Below are 13270 nucleotides of genomic sequence, written 5' to 3'. Positions count from 1 at the left end.
ACAAGTACTGTCGGACAAAAATAAATCATGATATCAGAATTTATTGGACATTATCTTGCAAAATGTGCTTTATAGATGCCAACAATTGGAGATGAGAGCTGGAGCCAATGCAAAACTGCCACACTGCCAAGTTCTGTTGAATTACTTCTACTGTTTCTGGGTTTGCAGAAATCTCCTGCAACAAGAAGCAGATGGAATATTAAATGTATTAAAGTTTCCTGAGGGAAATGTGGTTTTACGCACAAAGTCTGCAAGAACAACACAGTAAGCTTAATGAAAAACACAATAATGACTGCAAAAACATGCACTGTACAGACAAGCTTTGGTGGATTAAACTATCCATTTCAGTAAACAAAAATTATACATTTAAACTTTCACCTGGACTAACTAGAACAAGTTTTTTTTTTTTTTTATGCACATTGCATTGTAAAAATACATGTCAGTTTTCAATTTAAACTTACCCAACCGCAACTGGCAGATTGGGATCTAAGTAGATGTCGTTGTGGGAGAATCCAAGATGTGCACCGTAGGAGATCATTTCGACTTTAACATCTTTCTTATGTTCCTTCTGAGCCTCAAGTGATATCTGGTGCAGCTGAAGACAAAAAAAAAGTAAAAGTAATTGAGCAAAAAGGCAGCAACATCCACTGTAAAAGGACATTTTTTTAAACACTCAAAAGGAGGGATACATGAAGCTCTACTGTACCTTCAGACCCATGTGATAAGGAACAATATTGTCATCCTCTGCATGCAGTATAAGAACTGGACTGGTCAAGGTCTTTAAACTGCAGAGATGTTGGGTAGAAAATATTTTTACAGTCAGAGACGGATATAAAAAATGCCAAATAATGCCCGGTAAGCTGAATAAAATTTATTTAGCACCATATTTATCACATTTTTAGCACAACTAAAAACTAATAAACCAACAGCTAGAACAAAGGATTGGTTTGTAACAGGAGAGGCACTTTTTTAAAAGTCGTTCTTACTTTTTATCGTTAGCAAATACTATGTTGTTCATTTCCAAAATGTTCCAAACCAAGCTCTCAAATCCCGGAAGGAACATGTACATCTGGAAGAAAACAGGGAACAGATTGTGAGGAAATATTTTTGTAATATCCTGTGTAATAACATGCACACTTGCGGAAAAGAAATGGCTGTTTGGTAAACATCAGTTTTCTGAGTGTATCCCAGTAGGAATGAAGATAATAAGACATTATTATGCTTAGATATAGGAGAATCATTCATTTTAAGATAGTGAATATATTAAAAGTATGAAGAGAGTGTTAGGTGAGTTGTGTCACCAGTATATTTAAATTGTCATTATGGTAAATATAAGTACATTCATTTGAGGTTTCATTTATGAATTTTAACTTTGGGCCTCATTTAAAGCAGCTGAGCTAAAACAGGGGTGGTCAGTGGTTTTCAGATCAATATCATAGGCTATAAACATGATTTTGTGGGTTTAAATTCAATCCACTCTGACTTTGACACATTTTGCACCTTATCCACTTTCCCTCTCCAGTCTTTATTTTTAATTTTCTGACAAACATTTTACCATAGGAGTAAAAAGTTGTTATTGTTTGCATGTGGCATTCTTTTAAAATGAGACAAACAGCTGTGTATTTGTGGACTGGTAAGGACCCTGAAGGCTGCAGACGGACAAAAATGACAAAAAAACAAACGTGCAACAGGCCTCACCTTAGCAATCGGATGGATGGCTACAACTTCTCCAATTCTTGTGTATGGAGCCTCAAGGATTAAAGCATCAACAGCAGACCCTGATATTAAAAACAGTATCCAAAAAAAAATACAAATTATAAAATAAACAATAAATATGGATGACAAGGGTATTCAATTCAAATTTAGAGGCGTGTAAAGTCAATATTCATTGACTACATGGCACACTATACTGTATTATAGAGTAATTTAAACATAAAATGCAGTTTATAGCTCATGATTTTCAGTTTGTGCTTTTTATCTATTGCAGTCATTGTTTTTTGTCACCTGCTCATACCATGGCTGACCTTTAAAAAGACTGTAACCCACCTTGCTCTTGCATTTTCACTGCAGTATTGGTTGCCACTCTGCAAGAAAACAAAATGAGAGCAGGTTTTACTCATCTGATTTCTTTGCTGAGTTGCTTCTATTAGTTACACGTGTCTGAGGAGAAACTGACCCGGTGCCAAGCGAGTGTCCCCACAGACAGACGAGACTCCCACTGCTTTGCTTCTTTACCCAGTTGTACAGATAGAGGGCGTCAGTGGTCAGGCCGGTTTCACTCGGCTCCCCAGTGGAGTCTCCAAAACCTCATTAGAAGAAATATAAACCAGCAACATCAGGACACTACTACTACTACCACTAAGTAAAGTAGTAATACCTCAATGTGAAAATACTTTACATTACTACAAGCAAAAGTCCTGCAATCCACGTTTAATTAAGTAAAGATACAGAAGAATTATCAGCAAGAGTAAAGTCCTCATCAGGCAGCAGAATGGATCCTCACGGGTGTTATATTATTACATACGGCTACTATATTATATTATTTGATTATTATTGATGCTTCAACATGTAAGCAGCATTTTGTTATTGTAGTTGATCGAGTTGAAGCTACTTTAAACTACTTTATATACACTGATGCAACATGGCATCGTATTTTAAAAACTTATGTTTTATTTGAAAAAACTAAAACTATAGTGGTCAAACAAATGATGTTCAGTAAAAAGAACAATATTACCCTCTGAAATTGAGTTGAGTAGACGTATAAAGTAACGTACAAGTACCTCAAAGTGGTACTTAAGTGAAGCACTTAAGTAAAAGTACTTTGCACCACTGGACACAGCATTATATCAAGACAGCATATTGTCTAGACAATAAATTGATGATAAATATTCTGTTTTAGACCTGGATAAACTATCTGCTAGTTCAATTTCCACCTTTTAGATTACATTGTAAAATGACATTTGTAGTTTGCAGATACATATTGGTATATTTAACAGGAACATTAAGAAACATTGCTGTAAATGTGCAAGAGTCGGTCAAGAGGCTATTTTCCATCTGCAGTTCCTGCACAGATGTTACAAAATCACCCTAAAAAAAAAAACTATGTAAGATTTAAACTGACAACGTTATTGATATTATTTATGAGTGTGCAGGGCAATAATAAAAAAAGAATATTAATGTTAGTAATAAATATACAGGACATTATACTACATTGTCAGGTACTTATTAAAACATACAACACAGAACACATAATACAAGTGTCCCGGTCTGGCTCTCTCTATGTCCCTCCATCAGTCCACTAGATGCCCTCAGACTTTTTCCCTGTTTGTTGGACTGAGAGGGAGACAGACAGATAAGATTATATTAAAGGACCACTTGAGATACTGTTGCTCATTGCATTTAACTTTTGTCCAGAGGTTTCACTGTCTAGTTAGTAATTCATGTGCTTGATTGGAAGAGCTAACAGAACTGAAGTGAAATCTGAAATAATTTTGCCTTCACCTGGTTAAGAATGAGTATGTTTGTTTTGAGAATGTGTTTCAGGCTGGTGTCTCAGAGCTGCCAGGTTTAATAACATTTGTTAATTCAAACTCCAAGTGGTGATGTATCAGTTTTTGGGTAATGGAAGAGATCTATGTTTTGGACTTTAAAAATTTGCATGTCTCACATTGTCTTGCAGCCCACTTGGCTCTGTGGCACAGAGTCTTTTTTGTTTGCATTTGGCCTGCTGGCATTTGGGGCGTTCTTGAGCCTACTTGTGTTTTCTGGTTTTTTGGCTGTCTGTTTGCACTGTTTCTCTCCTGTGTTTCTGTGCTCCTCCCCAGCCTGCTTTTCTCTCACACTTTCCCTACACACCTGCTCTGTATCAGTCTCGTCAGTCCTGCCCTGCTGCATGTGTCTTTGCCAGCCAATCAGCCCTTGTGTCTTGCCACCTGTTCCTCGTTGTTTCATTAGTTCAGTTTCTATTTAAGTCCTGGTTTTCAGTTCAGTCTTGTTGGATCCTTTGTTCTGTTCTGCTTTGCCTGCATTATCATGAATAAAGCGTTATTCTTCAGTTCCTGCTTTTGGGTCCATCTCCTGCTACTCTTCTTGACAACAAGACATACAAAGCGATGAAATGGGGAATATTAATGTTTCTAGCAACAATAAGCATCTTACCTCTGTAGTCTAAAGACAAGACGTGATACCCTGCAGCACTTAAAATCTGCAACACACAAAAACGACAAATTCATGCAACGCTGAAACTGTTCATCAAAACTGAGAATCAACCATACTTGAGGACATAAACCGTACCTTCACAAGTTCTACTCTGTGATTTATGGCCCTGGAGAAATGACACAAGAGCAATGAATACAAACAAACAAGAGGCTTTCAGATTCATTTACTCTGACCCACAAACCCTCACATGTATTGTGCCTCTGGATGAACCAAGGGGCCCGAACAGTCATGTAATACCCACTAGACTCCATTAGGATCAATTCAAGGGTCTCTATACTGCCGCACTCATCCCACCTGGTCCCTAAGTTGCCATGGAGATATATAATAACAGGACGGCCGTCTCCCAGAGTCTCTTGGTACCACTCAGGGCTTCTCCCTGCGGACGCCTCCCATTGGCTGGCAGGGAGCGTATGCCTACGAGACACAAAGATGGAGAGAGCGAGAGAAGAGGAAGAGTGAACAGACACAAACACAAACAAACACGCTCATGTTGTAAGATATACAGTAGGTTTTTGAGTGCTTTCTTGTAGCTAAATGAGTAGATTGTGGTCCCATTCACTGTGGAGCCACCTGTACCAAACATGCAAGTACAGACACACTCAAATGGACACAACAGGAACCCACAGATGACCTACCACACACCCACTGAGACGCCCTCCTCAGTGTTGAGGTAGAAGTTGCACGTGTGGTTCAGTACGTCTTCAGGTCTGCCAAGATCCACCAACAATGGAAACCTCACTGAAGCCGCAGCGGAAAAGAGTACACAAGGTCAGCATGATTTTTATATATTGTATAGTTTTTATCACGTTGTATCACATCATATTAGGCTATACTGGTTTGTATTATCATTTCTTATCAAATTGTATCGTATTGAATTGTATCATATCGCATCATATTGAATTGTATCGTATCGTAATAATATTGTATTGTATCATAACATAAGTTTTCTTTTGCGTGTGTGAAGATTTTTTTGTCTAAAGTATTGCATTACAATAAGACAGTTGATGTATTTAATTATTCAATCATAAATTTAATCATGCTCTATAGGATTTTACACATATTTTCCATATCGTGGCATGTATCAATATGGAAAAATGATATTATTAACATGAAATTAAATTAAACCATAAAATACAATCCTAGCATATTATATTGTATCAAATGTATCAAGGTGGGTAATTTTACAGTTCCTGACGGGTTGCTGTTGAACTACACAGCGCTGCAGTCGGCGCTGTTCAGTTTTTGTCACTCCGTGCTTTTGTTTTTAATGCAGCAGGAAGTGATTGAGCAAACTCAATTATTTTATCTCAAAGTCTGAAATATCATATATCTTGGAAATGTAAGCACCGATCTCATAACAACAGTATTTTTCCTGTATTTGAAATATATCAAATTGTGGGACCAGTGCATATTCTATCAAACTGTGAATCTTTGTGGGTTTATAGGGCTTTGCATGTTTAGTGAATCTTTACACCTCTACAGTAAATGCATATATTTTGCATAATGAGAATAGTGTACTGTATGATAATATCCAATTACACCACCAAACTAGTTCTGTTTCATGGTGTGTTTCTACATACATAATGTATTTTACATGAGAATACTTTATCATAACACGTTATTTTACGTTTACATAGTAACTATAACATTGTCAATGACAAATTTGATCACCCAAGCATTATGTTGTTCTAGCAAACAGCTATTCATTGAATAGAAGCCAGAATAAATATAGCTAAACTGATCTAACTTGTAGTGACTGTACATTGAATAGAAGATGTGGATTTGAAAAATACACTACTTACACAAGTGAGCAAATATGGCATGGCCTAGTATCCACGGGAACAGGTATAAAATGACAGGCACTGAGACATACACAGTGATCAGGAATGACACAGCTCTCTTCATCCTTGCCACAGATGAAATTATTTCCCCTCAGCGGCAACAAAATCTGACCTCCTTGAGTCCCTTTTCCCTTGTTTCAGTCGTGAACTGAGGGAGTATCCAGCAGCGCTCTCCTCCTGACAACATGAGTATTGTGAAATACAGAGAAAAGAGGTCAACGTTCAACTGAGACTAATCATATGCTCTACTGCTATTGGTTCAAATTTGATACAGTGATTCAAACATGTACTGAAGGAGCAATTCTGTCAGCTATGTACACTATTTATCAAACTATAAGGCATATCCAAGGACCTGAAAGCCTTTTTTCCACAACAAAGGATACAAATCCATTACAAATGCAACTACAAACAAATAAACCCTGTGATGTGCAGCCAAACAAACAGCAATAAATGTAGTAGAACCATACACAGGAACAAACACTTGGTGACACAAATGCACCTACCACCTGTATAACCACTAGCGACCCTGTAGTTTACATCTGGAATGTAGTGGAGTACAAGTATAAAGAAGCACCTTTAAGTTGCACTTAATTACCACACTTAAGTAAAATGGACTTAGTTACACTACACAAAAGGATTTCGGGGTTTCATAGTAGCACAGACCAACTAGTATCACTTTGTGTCCAGGATTATTTATGAGGGTAAATATGCAATTAGTGGACCAAGACGGGCACTGCAGTTGGAAGGTGAGAGCAAAGTTATGGCCTTTGTCCCAGTCTGATTCAAACACTGTAGAGTGTTTGGACTAAATAACCCACATTGTGTTGACAGAATACAGTGTATACACTCTACACACACACACACAGACACATATTCTGACATAGAAGACTACCAGTGGTGGGAAAAGTATTCAGATCCTTTACTTAAGTAAAAGTACCAATACAGCAATGTAAAAATACTCCATTACAAGTAAAAATCCTGCATGAAAATCCTGGTATTAGCAATAAAATGCAGTTAAAGTATTGCAGTAAAAGTAGAATTGGTCCCTCTGATTGATATATTATTATATATGACATCATGAGATTACTAATACTAAGGCTGTTATATGTTACTGTTATAGCTGCCAGAGGTGGTGCTAGTTTGAACTACTTTAAATACAGTCAGCTAATTTAGTCCGGTGGTTCCCAACCTAGGGGTCAGGCCCCTCCAAAGGGTCACCAGATAAATCCAATGATCCAATATTTCACCAAAAATCAAAGATTAGAGAAAAAGTCCAAAAACTGAAAACACATTTGTGTATCAGAACTTTGTTTTTTCTTCTTTCCTCTCCCGTTAATCATCTCACAACCCCCTCAGATTTATCAGGTGACCCTTTGGAGGGGCCTGACGCCTAGGTTTGGAACCACTGGACTAAACTAGCTAACTGAATATTAAGTAGTTCAAACTAGCTCCATTTCCAGCAGCTACAACAATAACATGCTGCTTACACTGATGTCTAATGATGTCATATATAATAATATATCAGTCAGAGGCACTAAACCTCTAATTCTACTGCAATACTTTAACTACATCAAGCTGATAATACTTATATACTTTTTACATGCGTGACTTTTACTTGTAATGGAGTATTTTTACATTGCTGTATTGGATCTGAATACTTCTTCCATCACTGGAGATAACTAGACAGCTAGCTAAAGAATAACAGCTATATCAAGTGACAGTTAGCTAGTAAAGCTAAAACTAAAATTACTTAATTTTTCCCCTTGCTGTTTAATTTGATGAACCGATATGTCCAGCTTGTTATTCATAACTAAAAGAGAGAAATAAAGACAAGATGGAGAAAAAACAGCGAACGTTAAACTCCTGCTAAAGCTAGCTAGCATAACGTTAGCAGAGTAACAGCAACCAACTGCCATTTCAGCTTCTAAATCTAGTGGTATTTGTTTGATTTTGTGTAGTTAAGCTGCCTTTACATGACATAAAAACAAATACATATTGTTCACAAACCTTGTGAACAATAACTGTATAATTACAATACATTTTATTTCTTAAACTAGTTCAAATGGACGAGAAAGCTGTAAGCTGTAAGTAGATATACTGCATTTTCTACTTTCATTCAGTAAACTGGTCGATAGCAGTGTTGGTTTGGTTCACAGGGGGCCAGACAGCAGCCACTCAGGCCCTCGCAGGCTCCCGGTCACCGCCCCTTCCTCCACCAGCCGCTTTTCAAAAACCGCTACAAGCCAGAGGAGGATGACACAGCCGTGGACACAAAGCAACTACCAAACCCCTTGAAAGCAACAAACTCTCCAATTGGGACCAAACCGTCTGCCTCGTCAAATTAAACCCCCGTCACACCCGGTCTCTGAGGAAAGGATAATTACCTGCGAGGGAAGTTAACGCGAAGAGAAATGTTGAAAAAGTTTGTTTTATAGCCGCGTTTCAATCTCTAAATTTCAGTTGGAGACGGAGACAGCTGTCTTCCAAGTTCAGCGACTTTGGTGAGTGTTTTTAGCCCACAATATTAACGCTAAATCCGCTTCCTCTCTTCTATATTCACCGCTGGTTTTAGCATAAAAAAGATAGGATGCAGTTAGCCAACAGCACTCCCGAGCAGCCGTTTCCTCCCAACATGCCTGCTGATAAATTAGCCCAGCGGTTAGCATAGCCCGTCACTTTCCTATCAATGTCCCCTTTTGACTGGTTGAACTAGTAAAAATGACTTTTCTGCTGGTTTTACTAGCCCCATAACTGACTTTAAAGTTTACTCTGGTGCAGTCATTAAATTAGTAAAGCAAACTGCGCTCAGGCATCACCAAGACAACTGTTGACAGTGTTTGCAATGAATGATTCTGCAAGGAGCTTATTGAGTAACTGGTTAAGTCAATGTGTCTGCAATGATACTGGGCATTTTTACTTCACTTTTCTTGTTAACTGGGTTCACAGCTGACTCAAAGTGTTTTGAATTTGTAACAAAGTCTTGAAAATAGTATATTTTGTGATTGAAATATACTGGTGTTTACATCCTTAAGAAAATCCTGCATGGATATGTGAAGCTGTAGCAGCTGGAGAATGATTTCAGTATTTTATTTATTTATTTATTTTTTTTTAAATGATTGAGTGTCTTGTGAGACCCAGTTTTTTTACCATGCACTTTTCTCTCCCTCTAATTTCATCCAACTGGATTTGTGAAAGTAGTTGAAATGTCATTGAAACTTTTGGCTTTGTGGTCAAATGATGGCATGCCATATATAAATATTACAGCTGCTTGGAGAAATGGTGATAAGAGTGAAGATCCTTTTAGATTGAATCTAAAGCGGCAATGATTAGTAGCAGACAGAAAATGTATTGGCAACTATTTTGATAATTGAATAATCAGTTTTAAGTTATTTTTTTAAGGAAAAGTGCCACATGTGCTGGTTGCAGCTTCCCCAGTGTGAGGATTTGAAGCTTTTTTGTGTTATACATGACAGTGAACTGATTATCTTTGGATTTTGGACTGTTGATCCGACAAAATAAGACATTTGAAGATGTCACATTGGGTCCCAAGAAATCATAACAGCATTTTTCACAAAACAATTGATAAAGAAAATAATCATCAGATTAAGTGATGATGAAAATAATCATTAGTTGCAGCCCTAATTTAATCAATTACTTTGCGTAATGCACTTTGCAAGGCATCTCCTGAGTTTATTAGTCTTTTTTTCTGCAGTACATATTCATCATCAAATACAAATGAAGGCTCTAAAGCATCGTGGACCTAAGGAAAACTAAGTTGCGGAGCAGTATATGCATTTCATAAAAGGTCATATAAAACTGATGTTAGGCTAATGTTAGGTAAAAACCCCGTAAATATTCTCTATAATATTTTCTGATTATATTTTGTAAGCTTTTATAAAGTTCTCCTTTTCATACTCAGTTTTTTGGCTGCAATGAATAGTCGATAAATTGATTTTGTCGATCGACAGAAAATTAATTGCTGACTATTTATGATACAATTTGAATAACTGTTTTAAATCGTTTTTAAAGAAAAAATGTCCAGATTCCCTGATTCAAGCTTTTAAAATGTGAATATTTTTAGTCCTCTATGACAGTAAACTGAATCTCTTCAGGTTGTGGACTGTTGATCAGGGCAAAACAAGACATTTGAGGAAGTCAGCTTCAGCTTCGGGAAACAGTGATTGATATTTTTCACCATTTTTCGACATTTTATAGCCCAAACAAATAATCGATTAAATGAAAAAATGGTCTCCAGATTAATCTATAATGAAAATAATCATTAGTTGCAGCCTTAGTTAGTTTAGACAAACAACTTTTCACGTTGACATCTGTTAACGATGATCACCAGTCACACCAGTACCAGTGAATGCTGTGATGGTGTGAAGATTAACCTCTTTCTTGTGACCTTGTCTGGTGTGATTCTCTGACCGCAGCAGCTGTCAGTCTTCGGCCACCGTGAGCCACTGCCGCCGCGACCGAGCCGAGCAGGAGGGCTACCGGGATAATTGGCTCAGAGGCTGCTTGCAGAAAGCAAACGTATAATCACCGCAGCAACACGTGCAAAGTGTGAGGAGTAAAACTTATTTGAATTAAGGTCAGGGTCGAAAATATCCTAATTGGCAAGATGCCATAGCTTCAGATGCTTGTCATAATGCTGAGGCGTGATTTTTCTTGCTTTTTATAAGCTGCTCAAATGTGCAGATGCAGAATACTGATTTGGTTTTTTGTGGACAGCCTATTGTCCGTCGTGAATGGGTACCCCGAGTCTGGGGTGTGGGGGACACCTGGCCGAGCGCTTGATGATCTCACTGAGAGCAGCTGGAAAAGCAGGAGGTCAGGAGGGTGCTTTTTTTTTTGTATAGACATATAGGCTCAAACTGGGAAATTTCAACTCATTAGGTATACTGGTAAACTCTTAAAGGTCTAAAATACAACATATATATGTGATGCTTATGTTAGAGCAAAGTAAACTAATATAAGAAATGAAGAGGCCTTATTTATCCATTGTACAGTCAGAGATTAGGTTCCTACAACGGTAAAAAAGCTGGTTTTAGCTGGAAAAAGTATGAACTGGCATTAAAGGAAGGCAACCAAAAGTCCAGACATATAAATAGTTGAAATCTGAAAAGCAAAAAAAAACCAACATATACAGTACAATTGAGGCATTATGTGTACATACGACTGCTGCCAAGACTTTGAATACAGAATAGTGTCCAGGAAATGAAGCGGATATAAAATTTGTGGAAAGTATTTGTAAGTAAAAATAGAAGTAGATGCATGTTCTACTCTGTTCAGCTCTCCATTGCTATTTCCAGTCATGTTCACTGACATTTACCTTCCTTAAGCTTCAGGTGGCTGACCTTGGCTGTTGCGTCTGAGTTATGTCATTGCTTAAGATAGTCAGACTTTCATCAGATTTTATTTTCTTTTTTTGACTCTCATCTCACTTTCCTGTCTTAAAATAGCAGATCCTAGATAGTTACCCAGGATTCATGGTTAACATTTTTTTATAGATCCAAGAGACGTTGCTTTTTATGCATTTCAGCATTTAGCTGAGCTGAACTCGAGGCTTTGCTCTGTGTCAAATGATCTCATTGTTGTTCAATTACAGCGATGATGCATCCCAAGTAGAAAGAACAAAAACTTTGTGTAAGTGTCTGTAATTAATGCCACTGGCCGATACATGCTGGCACAAGGCTCTGGTGTAACCTTCTCAATTAGTCCCTGGCTGCTTTTTCACTGCCACTTTGCTGTCTTTGTCCTTGTTTTTATCACCAGTTTGAATAGCATTTAGTCTAAAAACTTCAAACATCATTCATGATTTTCACTTTGTCAGCCCTCACAAAGTGAAGTTCCTTTTTACTTTTTAACATGAGATTCATTGACATAATCCATAATATTTCTGAAATCTATTTTAACTACATCAAAGTTTATATTTTTCTATCTCGTCTGCTTCATGTGCAGTGCTACAGCAGTCATGAAATGTTCCTGCTAAGCATCAAAAGAGAGTCAGACTTGGTCATGTCTATCAATTTATCTGATTGTCTAATCGTTGTAATTGGATTAGCTAAAGCCTCCACCACAAATGACGCTGGAGCAGTGTGTTGGTAGCTCAGTCGCTCAGCGACAATCAGATGAAGGTACTGTTAGGAACTGCTGTTGAGATAGATGTTTCCACCCTGTTTGTGAGTATCTTTTCAACAATGACTGGATTTGCTGGATTGTTAAAGGATTTTCATCTCATGCTCCTGTGAGACCATGAGATACTGTGATTTTTAAAATGAATTCTGCTAAGATATTTATTCTCTTTCTCTCAGGGCAGGGTGCTGTCCTGTGGGATGGATGACGCCCAAGAGCAGGACCACTACGAGGAGCGCTTAAAAGAAGTTTTTAACAGTTTTGACACCAGTGGCTCTGGCTCTCTGAACCCAGAAGAACTCTCCGACCTCTGCCAGTCCCTGCACCTGGGTGATGCCACGCCAGCCCTTCTCCACGCTCTGCTGCAGCAGCAGGACCAACTCACTGCCAGGGTAAGTTTACTCCTGCAACTGAAAAAAGGTGCTGTAATAAACTTTAAAATCTGTGGTGAAAGCATTGTGTGGCATTCTCTGTCCTGTCTTTGGCAAATGCTGTGTTTATATGGTGTGTCGCAACTAGTGAGTTCAAGTAATTTGCTCAGAGAAAAATATTTGCAAGATTAAAATTGTTCCTTTCTGTGGTGAACATGGGGATTTTGGCCTTTTGGCTTTCCTGTGCACAGAGTCCTCTCTGTCCATTGAATTCGGCAGACGCCTGTGTTGAGCCACTCCAGCTTTCAGGTCTTTGTGTCTCTAGGCTTTCTGGTGCTTTGTTAGCTGTCTTGTTGAGGAGAAAATGTGCCCCCATCAACCCTCATCCCAGGTGTCTGTCGTCAGGACAACCAAGCCGACTAATCACCATTCACAGATGCATTTCTTTGAGGGTGCAGCATGTGGAAATGTACGAAATAGAAAGGACATTGGCCAAATCTGTACAACTGGACTCTGCGCGTTGTATGTTCTGTGCATCTCCAGTATTTAGTCTTCTTTTGGAATGAGATATATTCCAGACCTCTACACTTTTTGCATGAAGTTTTGTATGTGTATATAAGCGTGTGGACAGACGGATGGCTATTGTCTTGCGTGTGCGGGTGTGTGTGGGCGGGGTTAGCAGAGGGGCCAGTGAACTGATTG

The 13270-nt window shown here is 38.2% G+C and overlaps 2 protein-coding genes across 4 annotated transcripts in view; one reads left to right on the top strand and one right to left on the bottom strand.

Annotated features, from left to right (window-relative positions):
- Positions 1–25: 25 nt before the first annotated feature.
- LOC137200312 (lysophosphatidylserine lipase ABHD12-like) lies at positions 26–8694 on the bottom strand. Its single transcript, XM_067615025.1, has 13 exons — positions 8444–8694; positions 6021–6236; positions 4854–4956; positions 4513–4632; positions 4294–4324; positions 4159–4204; positions 2177–2306; positions 2047–2084; positions 1699–1778; positions 987–1069; positions 707–785; positions 462–595; positions 26–175 (listed from the first exon to the last, which is right to left on the bottom strand). Exons 2-13 carry the CDS (start codon positions 6121–6123, stop codon positions 148–150), a joined length of 975 nt encoding a protein of 324 aa, XP_067471126.1. The 5' UTR covers positions 6124–6236; positions 8444–8694; the 3' UTR covers positions 26–147.
- The window catches only part of nin (ninein (GSK3B interacting protein)), a 28609-nt gene continuing 22999 nt past the window's right edge, over positions 7661–13270 (top strand). For 2 of the 3 annotated variants that reach the window (XM_067615020.1, XM_067615021.1), the window contains exons 1-2: positions 7661–8560; positions 12377–12589. In XM_067615020.1, coding sequence (XP_067471121.1) covers positions 12398–12589 — 192 coding nt within the window. In that variant the 5' untranslated portion in view covers positions 7661–8560; positions 12377–12397. Of the gene's footprint in view, positions 8561–12376; positions 12590–13270 lie in introns of those variants that run through there. The other variant, XM_067615022.1, reaches the window with a different exon arrangement.

The sequence above is a fragment of the Thunnus thynnus genome, chromosome 16, assembly GCF_963924715.1.
Source record: "Thunnus thynnus chromosome 16, fThuThy2.1, whole genome shotgun sequence".
NCBI lineage: Eukaryota > Metazoa > Chordata > Actinopteri > Scombriformes > Scombridae > Thunnus > Thunnus thynnus.
Note: the sequence above shows the minus strand (reverse complement) of the source record. Positions and strands in the feature narration are given on the sequence as shown.